The sequence below is a fragment of the Conger conger genome, chromosome 3 (assembly GCF_963514075.1).
Source record: "Conger conger chromosome 3, fConCon1.1, whole genome shotgun sequence".
NCBI classification, from domain to species: domain Eukaryota; kingdom Metazoa; phylum Chordata; class Actinopteri; order Anguilliformes; family Congridae; genus Conger; species Conger conger.
In genome coordinates, this window is record NC_083762.1 from 69,731,706 (window position 1) to 69,747,923 (window position 16,218).

General features: G+C 45.8%; 1 protein-coding gene across 2 annotated transcripts in view; it reads right to left on the reverse strand.

The window, feature by feature from the left end:
- The window catches only part of macrod1 (mono-ADP ribosylhydrolase 1), an 84,411-nt gene that overhangs the window by 9,868 nt on the left and 58,325 nt on the right, over nt 1-16,218 (reverse strand). For both annotated transcript variants that reach the window (XM_061233507.1, XM_061233509.1), the window contains exon 5: nt 7,769-7,885. In XM_061233507.1, the coding sequence (XP_061089491.1) occupies nt 7,769-7,885 (117 nt within the window). The remainder of the gene's footprint in view (nt 1-7,768; nt 7,886-16,218) is intronic.

A 16,218-nucleotide genomic window follows, 5' to 3' on the forward strand; every position in this document is an offset into this window, starting at 1 on the left:
CATGCAAACTCCACACAGAGAGGCCCCGGCTGACCGGGATTCAAACCCAGGACCTCCTTGCAGTGAGGCAGCGGTGCTACCCACTGCACCATCCGTGCCGCCCGGTCTGAAGTCAAGTCAAGTCAATTGTATTTGTATAACGGTTCTTAACTAGAAACTGTCACAAAGACGCTTTACAGAGCAAGATAAGGGCAAGAAAGGGGCGTAAAACCAGGCCCAAAAAAATCCCCCAAATAGCACACCCCTCCTTCCCAGTCCTCCTCTGTGCTCCCATTCACTCTGCTGTCAGCTCCAGCCCATTCCCGCCTCGTATGCTTCTCAAGATGTTGTTTTTCCTGGAATGAGTCAATATTTACAAGTGCTACAACACTGCTAGAACAATGTAATGTCATGCGATATCAATGAAACTGGCACCCAATTATAACACACAGACAGCACTGCTGCTACGCTGCGGCTAATGAAGGACCACGCCGCCCGATTGGTCATCGGCAGCGGGAATCCCGCGGTGTGTCTGTCTGCGCGTGTGAAGGGACCGCGGCGACTTTAAATGAGTGCCGAAGAGAGCGGCTCTCGGGGGAGGCCGAGACCCGCCGACCTCCTCTTTTCACCTCGGAACAATCTGGAAGCGATCAATCGGCAGCCCGTTGAGAGCGGAGAGAAACAGGTGGATCTGCCTGAAAACCCACACGGTGGCTGAGGAAAGCAATTAAAGAGCCGAGTAACCCACCGCTGTGGAGAACCACAGTGCAGTCCAACCCTCCCCTCCCTCTGTGTTACCAACTCAAACCTTTCTTTCATCCGCCTTCCTATGGAATTGAATTACATTACATTACATCACATCACATTACATTAATGGCATTTGGCAGAAGCTCTTATCCAGAGCGACGTACAGTTGATTAGACTAAGCAGGAGACAATCCTCCTCTGGAGCAATGCAGGGTTAAGGGCCTTGCTCAAGGGCCCAACGGCTGTGCGGATCTTATTGTGGCTACACCGGGGATTGAACCACCGACCTTGTGGATCCCAGTCATGTACCTTAACCTTCACCACTACGCTACAGGCCGCCCCGGTGCCTCAGTCTGTAACCTGCACTGCAGCCCACTGGTGGGGTCTATTTACACATATCTCATCCTCCAATAGAAACGCACCGATAAGGCTCATGAGTAGCGTTTCCAGTGGAAGCTATGGATTCTCAAAGGGTCACAGTTCACAGGATTCTCCCTCTCTAAAAGCGATCGACACAAAGCACATCGGAAGAGGAATGACTCGGACCTGTTCACATGGACACTGATGATACTCTTAATCATTTTTTGCTAAGAACACAGAATTTCGATAAAAATAATTTAAAAAAAGCAAACGACTTACAGAAAGGGGGTAAGGTGTGGATGAAGACAGTTACCCATATGCCCCCCCCTTATAAGTAGGCTTTCATGGACTCTATTATGGGCATTGTCAGTGATGCCTGCAGCTGATTCCCAAACCAATAATTTTCTCTGTTGCTGTTGTCCCATGCATATTCCTGCTCTCTTGCTGCTGCTGTTTTGCTAGCCTGTTTGTCTTCCTGCTTGTGTATGCTATTCTTGTTCTGCTGTTGCGTTGCCTGATGCTGCTGTTATGGCCACCAGCCCGATGCTCGTGTGCTAAGACTGTATGCCGTTCATGTCATGCTTATTGTGATTATATGTGAGGAGTGGTTGTGGGTGTGTCTTTTAACTTCTGACATGAATTTTTAGCCCCATTCGTTTTTTTAATCAGGGACAGCGCACATTAATCAACATTTTCAGTTTCCACATCAATGTAAATGTGGGGCTCGAACCCAAGACCTTCTAGCTGTGAGGCAACAGTGCTACCCACTGAGCCTCCGTGCCACCCGTTGGAAATAAGAATTTGTTCTTAATGACTTGCCTGGTTAAATAAAGGTTTAAAAAACGAATAACGCGCCATTAGGTTGGCTGCTCAGAAGCACAGGCACGATGAGCTAGTGATTAAATGCTCAGGCTCCGTGAGCAGCCATCGTTATCGTTTCTCAAACTGCCTGTGTTCCGTAACCTCACTGTGGGTCTTACGACACGCAGGGCTGGGAAGTATGAAGGGCTGGGAAGTATGAATGTGATAAACCTCAGGGACATCCTAGCGCATATTTACATTAGCAGCGGCAGCCCAGACTCAGAGAGCTTCTCCCCTTAACCGATGATCAAGCGCAAACACACCAGCACCTCTCTGCGCTCTGTACTGAGGGCCTCTCGCACACACTTATGAAGAATTATCCCAACAATGTCAGATCTGGCCCCGCTAATGTCATCGAAGAGCAGCAGGGCTCTGTGGCAGGGACGAGCGCAGCCCGGGGAATTACTGCTCAAATCCCACGGTCTCTCTGGTGTTGCAGTGGACACGCTGCACAAGAGCACAGGAGTATTGCGTTAGACAGGGTGAGAGAGGGAGGGGGGGGGGGGGGGGGGGAGGGAGAGAGGGAGGGAGATAGAGGGAGGAAAGAGAGGGCGGGAGAATGAGAGTGGGTGTGCGAGAGTGAGAGAGAGGCAAAAGAGAGAGAGAAGGAGGGAGAGGAAGATAGAGAGAGAGAGAGAGAGAGAGAGAGAGAGAGAGAGGTTCCTAGAGGAAGGGGTGTTTGTTCGCTTGGCGGTGCAGTTTTTAATTAGTGTTAATTGGTCACCGAGGGAAGTGGGACCAGGGGCAGGGAGATTGATGCAGGAGAGCTCGCCTCGTTCTTCCTCACTAACAATGGCTTCTGTTTGTTTTCCATGGCCCTGGTACTGACCCGTGGGGCACGTTTCATATTGGTACACAGGTTGGCTTTGGGACTGAGGTGCCGATAAGCCCCCCCCCCCCGCTGCTTCCCACCCCTGTTACCGCCGGCAACTCCTCACCTTTTAAAAAGAAGCATTACCTCAGCCCCAATAACTCTCCTCCTTTCACTCCCTGCTCTTAATCTTACCTTTTCAAGTTCAAAGAGCTCTTCTGGTGCCACACAATTACAAAAGCTGATTTGACGGTAAACAGGAAATGGCCGCAGCATAGAATAATCAAAATGCAAATGAAGACCGTACAGGAAATGCAATAATAAAAAAAAAGAAAATGTAGCAACGATAAGAGCGTTGCTAATAATACATACAACAGCTGTCTCCCTCTGCCCGGAATCAATTCCGCAGTATGTCCAGAATTACATTTATGCATCGTCTCTTACGGCTTAAATAATAAAAAAAAAATTATAAATTAAAAATAAAAGAGCAACATTGAACAGCTGAACACCTGTCAATATTTTCACAGGATCTTTTATCGGTGATATACTGTAACGCCAAATTCAATCAACATGTTTTCTAGAAGAGAGCAACAAGCAGTAGGCATGTGTAAAAGGTGGTCCTGACTGGCATGTCATTCATCCGAATTAAAGCGTTCGGAGATTCGGTGTGTCAGTGCGGGAGCTATTGACAATTTATATTCAGACTTCGGTCTTTGGGGATTGCTTGTCCCGGATACACATGAAAAGGCAGATTGACAGAGTCTGCATCACCTTTTTTTACACTTAAATTTGCCTTACAAATAAATGTAAATGTCGGGCCGTTTTCAGAGCAAACACACTTTTTTCATTAATTTGGTGATTGCTAAAATGATCAGAAATTGTTTGTGGAGGAAAAGAAGCGGATGCTTGGATTTAATTCAGATATCCGTTACAGACATTTCCCCTTAGTTCACCCCGCGGGTGTGTGCGTGAGCGCTTGTTGAGGGTGTGGCACTTATCTTCACCTGCCTCGGACAGGTAGTTAGGCACTGCGGGGCAGGCCGGAATATTTCCTGGGGCTCTATCTAACCTCCGGGGTGAACTTTTCTCACATGCGGGGGAGGTAATGCAGCTCTGACGTAGGCTTGGTATGGCCAAAACGTTAAGACTGTTGCTGGATTAAAACGTACATTTTGGAGCATTACAGCGAGTGTGCGAGTCTTATTGTTTCATAGACTCTACTCTCTTGTGTAGCCCCTTGAGCTATTGCGTCGGTGTGCACGTTTCTCTGAGCTCAGCCTTGCATCTTTGGACTCACTGAACCTGCGTTGCCTTGGCCTGCTTCACTTTCAGTGTATCCTAATGTGTCAATCATGCCCGCTATAAACATACAGATTCTGGTCTGTTCCAACCGGAATATTAACGGCCTAGTTAGGGACCGTTATTGGAAGCTGGAACTCCTGGTGCTGACCAGTTTCTGCATTCGCCTCAGCACAGCGAGGCTCCAGCGTTCAGCGTTGGGCAGGACAGGAGCGCTGGTGTTGTTTATGCAGTGTGTGCTCTCCCCGCGGGCTCACACACTCCGGTCCCCCCCCCCCGCCGGTGCTGTGCATGTAATGTGCACTCAGCCTCCGGCCCAGCCGGGCTGCAGGGACCCTACAGCTCCTGGCATCAAAGAGCCGTGCGGGTCCTCTCTCCTTCCTCCTCTCTCGCTCTCTCTCTCTCTCTCTCTCGCACCGCCACTCTTCCTCCGTCCCACTGTGCCTCTCTCACACTTAAAGCCGCCACAAGCTGTTTCCTAGCAGCGCTGCTACACCGGCCACCGCAGAGCGCCAGGCCCACACGCAGGCAGAGCCCAGACACGTTACACAAACACTTTTGTATCGCCTCCGTCTTCTGCTGGGGGGCCCCCGTGGACTGGCAATCATCTTCTCGCACGGCAACAAAAAGCCCCCGCCACGGGCGCGGCCAAAGAGGACGAGGACCACTTCTTAAGATCACACCACACCGCTTTCTTTCTGGACTTAACACAATTAAGATTTTACTCCCCTCGCATTCTCCGAGCTATTACACAGCCGGCTGTTTACTACAACTCCGGAGAGGTATAGAACCGCTTCACACAATTGTACTCATCAACTCGGCACTTGTTGCAATCGCAGGACAATTTTCACAATAGCAATTTGGCAACTTAGAACCTTTCGCGAGCGTTGTCATTATCTTAAATCCTATGAGTAATTCTGCCCGAAGGCAGTTGGCAAGGGCTGGCGGTGTGGCTTAGCGTCTGAAATTAAAACTCGGAAACCTTGGTGCGGCGCGGCCGTAGATCAGCAGGGCCCCGGAGCCTGCCAGGTTCTGTGTGGCCCCCCGATATAGTTCCGCTTTCCGTTCTCCCGAAAGTGACCGCTGCAATCAGGACACCGCGAGGGGAAACGGAGGGCCTGAAATCGACTGCTGCATCAAGGAACTGGAGGCAGAAAAGATGCAATCGAGACTGTGGAACTCCGGCTGAAAGGTTTTGCCTGGGTGATTGATGATTGAGGCCTGTGGAACATAATGAATCTGATGTTCTTAGAGCATCGCGCACGAACCCCACACCAGTGCCGCCGACGCGGGCCGGGGCAGCCGTCGCGCGGAGAACATCATTTCACACCGCCGCTGTCCTTCAGCTTTCTGTCGATATTTCTTCAAAGAAACATCCAGCGAATTATTTTTTTTTTGGGGGGGATTTTTATAGGACATCGTTTCTATTGAATAATTCAAATCATTATCAGAGTCCCCTCCTGTCCAAAGCCTTCGGTTGTATACATGGCCGATGGACTATACGTACAGCCTGTTAAATCCTTATGGATTTACTAGGGTGAAGTTTTTAAAAGTGCTGGGTGTGGGTCGATACAGTAATGCATGCTTGCTCTGTCTCTCTCTCTCTCCCTCTCTCTCTCTCTCTCTGTCTCTCCAAGGGGTGGGGGAGCTATAAATTAAAGTGGGGAATTACTGCTAAGTGTGGGAATAAATTACAGTGCGCTTGCATCTGTAAACACAGTCTGACTACGTAATTATTGCACACTCCTACTGAGAGAGGGAGGAAGGGAGGGGGGGGGGGGGCAGGGAATTAGGGGAGGGAGAGAGGGAGTGATGATTGCCTGGTGATGCCTGGCAGTCATCGTGGATCAGCGTGTCAGTGCAGCTGGCGCATGGCGGGGCTCAGGGCCGGGGCCTGCTCTTTAAAGCGTCCCCTGCCCATTCGCCTCACATTACCAGCGCTTATACGCTCCGCGCTGGGAAGGGCCACCGCCTGAGGACGCTCAAGGACACTCGCCGCGTCCCCCTTTAACGTGAAAACGGATTCCGAAACCGGCGGCGCCCGCATAGGGGAAAAACCGGGAAATCGGAAAACAGACCGGAGCGGGCGGGGCGGAACGCGGCGTTACGGACCCCGTCGCCGCGGGAACGCGTTCGCGGCCCTCCGCTTCCGCGCGGGGGGGGACGAAGCCCGGCAGCAGGGTTTTTTACTGAGCCGCTCCGACACCTGTGAACCCTTCAGCTGCTTTCCACATGCAAATACCGCACAATGAGACAGATGCACGTGAAGAGCCACGCGGCCCATCCGAAAAAAAACGTCGCCGTGGACCAATCTGCGGGGCGCGGGAGGGGGCGGGGCGCGGGAGGGCGGGGGTGGGAGCAGATTCACATATGCTGCGAGCGTTGGCACGCCCGTCCCTGTGAACGCGGTTTTGCGAGTGCGAGGGCTGGTGTGGAAGCAGTCTCAGACGTGGCTGTTCCAGCCCCTCTCCCAGATAGTGCTGCTGGCACGCAAAACCTGTGGCAAGTGCATTCTGGGCAGGGTCCGCGGCGGTCCACACTGCGCGCGGTAGGTGACAAATTACATTTGAGACCCTCTCCTCTGAATCCACCGGAAAACAGACACGGTTAAAAAAAAACGCTCTGCCCTGGTCCTCCACAGCTCCACGGCCATGTTGCACCGTTAAAGTAAAAAAAAGGTAATTCCTGCAACATTTGCTAATAAGGTGTGGATTGGTTAATGAAGTTCAATCATTAATAAAAGCGTGTGGATATTTCAAACTTTACGCTAATTAACTGGTTTTTAATTCACACCATTATCTTTGGCCTTGCCCCACTGTGTAGCTCTGCCAGTGTGTACAGTACAAAGCAGAATCTGGCTGCCGTTCCTCTGAATCCACTTTACAGCGAAATAAACTGAGGAGTCGTTGCTGGGAAGTATACTGCAGTTGAATATGAAGCCCACATTATGCACTGATGGCAACTAACGGAGGTGATTAGACACCACGTAAAAAAATGTGCTAAATAACTCCCCAGTGTAGAATAAGCTTAATCCCATTTCAAACCATAAAAATAAGAAATTAAAAGAAATCAACAAACATGTCACCTTCATAATGACCACTAAAGCTAATCAGATATTCACAATTAGGAGGGAGAGGGGCTCGCATTAAACGCACTCCATAAATCTTGCTTAAAGATATAAAACTGAAGAAAAAAAAGAAAATCCAGCTTCTCAACGTGGAAATCGAAAAACATGTCAGCAATACAAGAGCAGAGATTACTCGCTAACAGATAAGAGTAACACTTTTGAAAAAATATTAAACTGAAGAAGAAAAAAAAAAAAAAGGAAATCCAGTTTCTCAACGTGGAAATAGTAAAAGATGTCAGCAAGAAAACAGCAGAGAATAATGGATAACAGATGAGTTATTTACTTGCTCACTCACGCATGCATACACGCACAAACACGCACACACACCCACACACATACAGTGTGTGTGTACAGGTGTGAATACAGGCCAATTACCAGATCCAGGGCAATATGTTTGACAGCTCTTAAGTGAAGCACAGTGCCACTGTGGTCCTAATGTGGCAGCAGCAAAAAAATGGTGGCCCTTCTCAGCGAGTATCACATTTACATTTGATACTCAGATGTACTGGTTTACTTTCAAGTCAGTGACCCCGATGTAAGACCGGCAAACGCTAACACACAGAACTGAAAGAGTTGAGAACTCACACTTGGCAGGCAGGCCATATGCTCCGGAGATCTTGGCCTGGCCCGTTTCACACCCGCCCAGGGTGGCACATTCCTTCTTCAGCAGAGGCCCAGCCCCACGATGGATGGACCCATCCACTGCGGCGGGGGAGAGAGGGGGGAGGGGAGATAGACACAAGAGAATCAGATCCATTCAGTCCGTTCATTTGAATTGGTCTCAAAACTCCTAATAAAACCAAATAGTGGCCATCAAGTCTCGATATTTGGTGAAAAATTTGGTATGGGTCCCGAGATCTCAAACATGAATAAATAAATCTCCCAGCTAAGAAATGTTTCAGGTCTGGACAGAGCTTTCATGAATTAAACCAAGGTCCTGAGCTTCAGGGTCACATGACTCCAGTCAGTGGCACTTTGGTGTAGTGTTCCTGCATTAGCGTGACCAGCAAAATGAAATGAAATGCCGATACAATAATGCAGTTGTCAATATGTGAACTGTACAGGTATACTGGGTTTATCCATTGAGCAGAATAGGTGTAGAATAGGCCTGGCATAACAATTTCTTAAAGTTGTATATGAAGATCACTGGATTTAAATGACAAATGAATACAAGGGACGCAGGGGCACACACACACACACACACACACACACACACACACACACACACACACACACACACGTTCATCACAAACACAATTTCTTTGCTAGACATATGGGGGATGCCCATTTTTGCAGCCAGGCGTGGTTGTAAACTGTTGCATCACTTTCTGCAGTGTACAAAGTGACTGACGTCCGTCACTACCGATGGCAACAGTTTTGCTTCATTGGCAATGTCTAAATTGGTCACACTGATAAGCACTTTGACATTTTGACTTTGATTCCATGAGAGGGAAAAGGGAGAGAGGGAGAATGAGGCAAGGAGAGAGAGAATGAGGGAGGGAGAAAATGAGAAAGTGGGAGAGGATGTGATAAAGATTTAAAAATAGCATTGGGTGGATAGATATGGATAGATAAGGACAGAGAGTGGAAAAAAGATGGAATCTATGGGGGGGAGAGTGGCAGGGTGAAAGTGTAGGAGTTTCACAGTAAGATGAAACATGCTTTCTTTCTTCGCTACGAAGCAAACAGATTGACTCTAGGCAAGTACTGTACCAGTATGAGCCGATCGCTTTCAAGGTGTGAATATCAGGCTAATTTCAGCATCGCGACACTGTCATTACCGGCGCACAGTTCTGAGACACAAAGCTGTCATTCACAAAACCAATATAACGAGCACACTGTTTCTCACCGGCACGCAGGGACAAATTCCCCTCAGTACGGATAAACCATCCAAGCCATTTCATTTAGCAAATAATTAGAAACACGTATCTGAAGAATTCCGGAGATGCGCGTACAAAATGCGATGGTGAAATGAAGACGGCACGGGCGAGGGAAAATAAACAAGAGACACAGGAGGGGCGGATGACAGGAGGAGAGAAAAGCGTTATTTTACCGTCACTTTAATTAATCTGCCATTGTTGACATGCTACCGATAGTGTGCTTATCGCACTAAGGCCCATAGTTACCAAATGATAGCTCCTATGTTGCCCAGATGAAAAAATATAGGGAGTGCCTGTGCCATGGCTCAGATTCGAAATTTAAACCGTTCGACAGACAGCCTTGCAGTCAACCTTTACCCTCAGAACAAATTCCATTTCCTCCACTCAAACGCATTACTGGGATGAACAGGACGAAGGGGGAAGGAGTTTGGCCCGATAAGTATTCCGTTGAACACTAAAGTTCAACATATTAGAGCAAATATTTTTAATGCAGAAAGAAGACACATGTCTTTGCTTTGACTTTAGACCGTATAGACCGGTATAGTTCTAGGACATTCCTGGCGATTACAGTTCAGTCGAAAGTAGCGGGAATGAACGTGTTCCAACGGCTATGGGACAAGTTAAAACAGCTCTGGAGAAAGTTTAAACAGCGTCTGAAATGTTGGAAAACGGACTGGATAAAGCTTCATTTTATTATAAGTCAAAGGTTGGTGAATGCCGTATTTAAATTTTCTGTCCTGTGCAAGTTGTCTATATTTTGTGAAGACTAACCGCACATGGCAACATTAATATGTAATGAATGCCAGGGAAGAAATGGATAAGAGTGAGTGCTAAATTGGACCGAATATGTGCATGGTACACATGGAATATACAACATTACAAGTTATACAAGTACAAGTTATTGTGGCTGATGAATTCATCATAGGTGGGGGCATGTTGCAACACAGCGTTCCAACAGCTCTGGCTGAGCTAGTTGTACTTCTGCATGGCTCAAAATCTCTGTTTGCAAGTGAAATGTGCAAAAACTATAATACTTTATTACCCACAAGACAGTGATATAATTGACATATATTTGGAGTCTGTGACATTCACACATCATCAGTTAATCAAAAACAAACTTTGGTGAAAAAACATTACTTTCAGGGTGCGAAAACACAGATTTGTTAATAAGTCTTGATGAAGTTATCAAAACGCCTTGCCACTCACACACGAGAAGCGGGCTGCTATCATACATAAGTGAAAGCAAACCCATGATTCTTGCTCAGATGCAACTGTGCAAAATCCCCATGTTTCAATATACACCATGTGCGTTTGTGACCCAGTCTCCCCTACTCGGCATGATCCTCTTATTTGCATGGAAATTTAAGACCTTTGAAAACCAGGTTTGCCTTCTGAGCACGATCAATGGTTTTGTAAACTCAACAAAGTGAAGACACTCTAAAAATCTCTTACTTTTGTCAAATGTTACAGCTGTTTATGTTTGTTCAACCTTAAAGATAAATTATTAAATATTTACATGCTATGTAAAAAAAACCTTTGCTCATTGGTAAAAGGCAGAGTTTGCTGATCATTATCATTCTCTGAAAACGGGTTGACGTGTCTTCAGATATCACCTCATGCAACAGCACTGAACATGAATAATGGTGCGATATACTAAAGTCAATTAGGCTGGTGTCAAATGCCATTTTTCACAAATGTAAAAAAATGAAACATATTATTATAGTGAATACACTATGCGAGACTGCCGGGATCAATGCAAAGGCCAAAAACACATTATGTTTTTCAGCCGGACCTCTGCAAATTACAACACTGTATTATCATAATCACCTGTTCGATTTCTGCACCTCTGCGTATCATCGCACTTCGAGAGTCCTCAATTAGTCTATTTTAGACCGGACTGAATTTCACATTCCGCTTTCATATTTCATATTCCGGACTGGAGATATGCCTTTATAATTACGCTCTTAAAACTTTGACTTTCACGGTGTCATCAGGAAAAGGTTCAGACAGCATGCTGTCCATTGTGTGAGAATGCACACTGCGGAAATCAACAGGGTGCCTCTGTGCAGTGACTGCATAATAACCTGCTTCACACAACTCTGCTTTGTTAACTGCGTGTTATTATCAGGCCGACTATGACCACAGTTGTCTTGAATTCTTTAAGAACAAGAACGGTCTATACCCTTTCTGTTCATTGACTCGACTGGTTTTGCTTATTTTTCATTTTATTTTGTATTTATTTGACTGAAATTAGTCTGAATAGGATCACCTCTCCCAACGTTTCAAGTGTAAATCAGTTGAGAAACGATAGCTAATTCTGCGGGCTACTACGGACCAAAGAAAGTGAGAGTAAACTGATGGCAATGAGTCAGCCACGGGAAATCTGTGTGAAGACGGGATAAAGACAACTTACCATGACAAGCGATGGCAGATCAATGTGATTTGTCAAGGGGTTAAACCCTCTGGAATAATCCCGAGGATACACTGTGAGCACAATGCTGAAAGCTACAGGGGGTATGATGATAAACACGGCCAACATCCTAGATACTGAGAGAAGACCCGCTTAATTTGAGACATCATGTACGCCTCACAGTTTTCTTAGTTTCTCTCTAATTTAGCAAATAATTAAATTACACACAGGGCTAAATTATGGCCAAGAAACCGGGCTTCATAGCAAAGCTCTTTCTTCCCGCTTTTAGCTGCAGTTGTAGGACTTAGTGGCAATCTGGCAACCCTGCAGGCGGTGATTGGAGCTGGCTCCATTCGAAGCTGTCCTCTATTTTTGGACTTTTTTTTCTTCTTCAGAGGAGTAACCTTTTTCAGAAACACAGATTGCACTTCAGGGCCACCCGTAGGCAGCACTAGAATTTAAATACAATTAATGGAAAACAATAACTTTGCAGTCAAAGCAGTTCTGCCATTCTTTAACAACAGGAGCTTTGTGTACACCAGCCACAGATACATGTTCTTGCAATGGGGCACACACCGCTGACCCACGATGGCATAACGTCAAGTTCTCTGAATTTGTTCTATCAGCAGGAATTGCATTATGTGCAACATTTTGCCTATGTGCACTGAATGAAATGTACTATATGAACAGATGTCATAGAAATAGACATGGGCCGACTGGGGGAATTAATAATTGGGGCATTTGAGAATTTCTGATGATATATCCAGCAGGAAAATGAAGAAGAATGAATTACACGGCTGAGATGTACCTGAACCAAAGACTCAATTAAGCCTAGTATGATGGTTGTTTCTGTCGAAAATCTTGAAAAGTAGAGAACTCTTGGTACTGCATTGGTAATGGGAATTCTCTGCCATTGCATAACTTTGCAGATGGATCATATTGGATATGTAAATTAGAACTATTTTATGTATGCACAGCAAACATAACAGGAATGCACCAATACACTGGCCAACGATCCGTAGCCTGTTGGCCAATAAAACTAACAATCTGCACAATTGGCCATCGGCAAATCAACCATTGCTCAGCTCCGATTATGTCAATCAAAACGTCTACTGTTTATTTGTAATCCAAGAGTTGACTTCCAGTTGCCTGTCAAGATAAAAAATAATTGCACTTAAAGTATTAAACATATTCGGAGTTTCCGCTATAATAGAGCTATTTTTTGAATGTGTAAAATAACGGCCAACATCCCCAACATCTCCAAATCCGGCCCTTGTTTTCTTTTCTCCAAGGTAATTAACTGAACAATTAGTGCTACTGATTGGACAGACTGTCTTCACACCTCAATCCCAGGTCAAGGGAAGGTGGAAAACCAGCAGTTCTTCGAGGATCCTGATCGAGGCTATTCATTTGGAAATCAATAATCATGATTGGGGGCCTCTGTGGGACGCTGTTCTGAAACCTCTGTTGCCTATTTTTACTCCAATAGCACTGAGGAAAAATACAACTCCCTGGCACTTTCATTTCATCGAATATGAATTCATTTGATCTGATGTATTTTTTTAGGGCATGTTCCAAAAAATCTTCTGTTTGTTTGTGATTGTTGATTGTACTCTTCAAGGGTTCTGAATTTCTGTATGTTTACACTAGGACTCGAAACTGTACTGTCCTCTCAGGTCCACTTTTGCACGTGTTCTTGTGTTTGATTTGCACTTTGTTGTATGTCGCTCTGGAGCGTCTGCTAAATGCCATGTAATGTAATGTAATGTAATGATTTGGCTGACGCTTCCCCCAAATGATCAGAAAACGGCATTGGCCAGAAATCGGGGCCTCCCTACTTTAGACGTAATGTTACACCGTTATTATGTCAGTCTCAGTTATCTGCTAGCTGCATCCTGGGCCAGGTCCCTGTCTGGGGAAGCAGACAGCTGATCTAAATGGTACCGCCTGGTTCCGTACTCTATAAAAGATACATTTAGAGCAAAACGATAGAGCTCTTTCGTTTGTGACAAAAATGCTATCAGAACCTGACTGCAAGCAAAAGACAGAGGTGATACAGAAGAGGGATGGGGGGAGAGAGAAAGATGGAGAGAGAGAGAAAGAGAGAAAGCGAGAGAGAGAGAGAGAGAGAGAGAATGAGGTCTGATTACACAGAGGAGTTCATTGTGCACAGTCGAGCTGAGAAAGAGGCAGCTCTGTGAGTCAGTTGGTGTTTGCCGGGGGTGGGGGGAGCGCTGGCCTTGGGGACCATCCAGTCTTCCTGTGTCATCGCCCACACCTCCCCTTTACAGGCTCAGATAGGGAGAGCGGCCTCGTTAGCAGGTGCTAATTGGCTCCATGCTAACGAGGTTGGAAGCCTGCAACATGTCAGGAAAAGTGCACAGATGAATGTGCGCACACATCCACTCATGCACACACACACACACACACACACACACACACACACACACAGGCGCGCACAAACGTGCACGCACACACACACACACACACGCACGCACGTGCGCACACACACGCTGACTGAGCTTCTGGTGCAAGTCTTGCACAGGTTTCCCAGGGAAATATGGCGAAGTGTTTCCAGCCAACATGGATTTCTGCCACCTGGCATTTTTCATCATTTTTATCTCAACCTGAAAATGTGCCATAAAAACTCAGCTTACAACGGGATATACAGCACAGGGATATGACAAGACAGACATCCACATATTACCAAAACCAACAACAAAAAACCAACATGCAATAATAAAATGGAGTACATTTCAACAGTGCACTCAAACACATTACCAGGCGCACGGGTTCACGGGCAGCATAAAACCTAATGCATTAGCGAAATGATGAATTTGACAGAAATTGCTCTCCCATTTTCATAGAAAAATCTACAAACCTTCACCTGCAATTGGCCCTCTCGTCTGAGCGACTGTCAATGTCTGATTGGAGTGTTGGAGCGAAATCTTTCCCAAAATGACCAACTGGAGAACCTGCCAACAGGCGACTGATCAGAGCAGTAAAGCCTGCCTCCATAACGAAAACACAACCCGAGTGTGGGATAATATCATCGGCCGGTCGGCGATTGGTCCCGCAGACCGATCTGATTGGTATGTGCCAGCTGGTGATTGGTGAGTCTGGCCAGCTCACTGGCAATCAGTCAGAGGTGTCAGGATGGTGGCAGCACATCTGTTTCCCAAGTCCCAAATCCCCTGATAAGAATCGGCCTAATCCATTTCAGTCCAGTTAGCAGCTTTGGGTCCATTACTGGCAAACGTCTGCAGCATGTGTGCTGCCAAGTCAAGGGCAGGACATGCCGTACCCTGTGACTCTCATTCTCTTCTGTAATCATATGCCTTACTGTAAATGACACTTCATTCACACCGTTTCAGTAGCTGTGCAATGCTCAGTGCAGTGTATGACACAAAATCAAACACAGGAGTCTGTTGCTTTCTTGTCTCTATTGGAAACAAGGATTCAGAATAAATGTTTAGAGACGACATGCGTATTATTTAATCGTTTGCAATTCATCATTTGTCATGCGTGATTTTAATTAATTTGGGTAAACTGTTTAACGTGACAAACTCCCCATCTGTCTTGAATTTACTCTGTGTAAGATATTTTAAAGTACGGGTTCTTAACCTTGGTCAACAGTTCCTGTTAGCTCGCAATTCACAGTTTTTGCATGAAAATTGTAAAAGTCTGGGAAATGTAACACCTTCTTGACATTCTGGCTGGATATATACATTCTATATACAGTATACAGTGCAGTGAGAAAGTATTTGCCTATTATTTTGTATTTTTCCCCACACCTAATGGTTTCAGATCATTAGATAAAAAAGGGAACCTGAATAAACACAAAACACATTTTTAAAAATGACTACTAATTTATCAAACACCCAAATCACCCCTGTGAAAAATTGCCCCCTTAATCTTAAAAACTGGTTGCACCACCGTTAGCAGAAATAACTGCAATCCAACACTTCCTACAATTTGATATTAGTCTTTCACAACACCTTGGAGGTATTTTGCAGAACGGCTTTAATTCAGGCAAATTCATAGGTTTTGTCTGCCACAAACAAAGGAATCTCCAGAAGAAATGAAAAAGAAGTTGAAATATATCAGTCTGGAAAGAGTTACAAATATATTTCTAAGGCTCAGGTGAGAACCATTAACCATTAACCACAGGGAGAGCCATTATCTAAAAATGGAGAACAATTGGAACAGTGGTGAATATTCCCAGGAGTAGCTGGCCTGCCAAAATTCCTCCAAGGGCACTGTGGCAACTAATCCAGGAAGACACACATGATCATCCAAAGACCTGCAGGCCTCTCTAGCCTCAGCTATGTCAGTGTTCATGACAATAAGAAAGAGACTGGGCAAATAAGGGATTTGTGAGAGAGTAGCATAGTGGAAACCACTGCTAAGCAAGAGAAACATCAATGCTCATCTCACATTTGCAAAGAAGCACCTGGATGTTCCCCAGCATCATACCAAATGTCAAACATGGTGATGTTAGTGTGATGGTGTGAGGATGTTTTGCTGCCTCAGGATCTGGAAAACTTGTCATTATTAAGTGGTCTAGTCAAAGTCCTGACTTCACTTGAACAGGGATGCTCTGGCAGAACCTGAAAAAAGCAGCTCATGTCTCTTAAGAGTGGGTTAAAATTCCTCCAAAGACTGATATCAAATTATAGGAAGCGTTTGGTTGCAATTACTGCTGTTAAGGTGAAACCAGTTATTAAATTTAAGGGGACAATTAC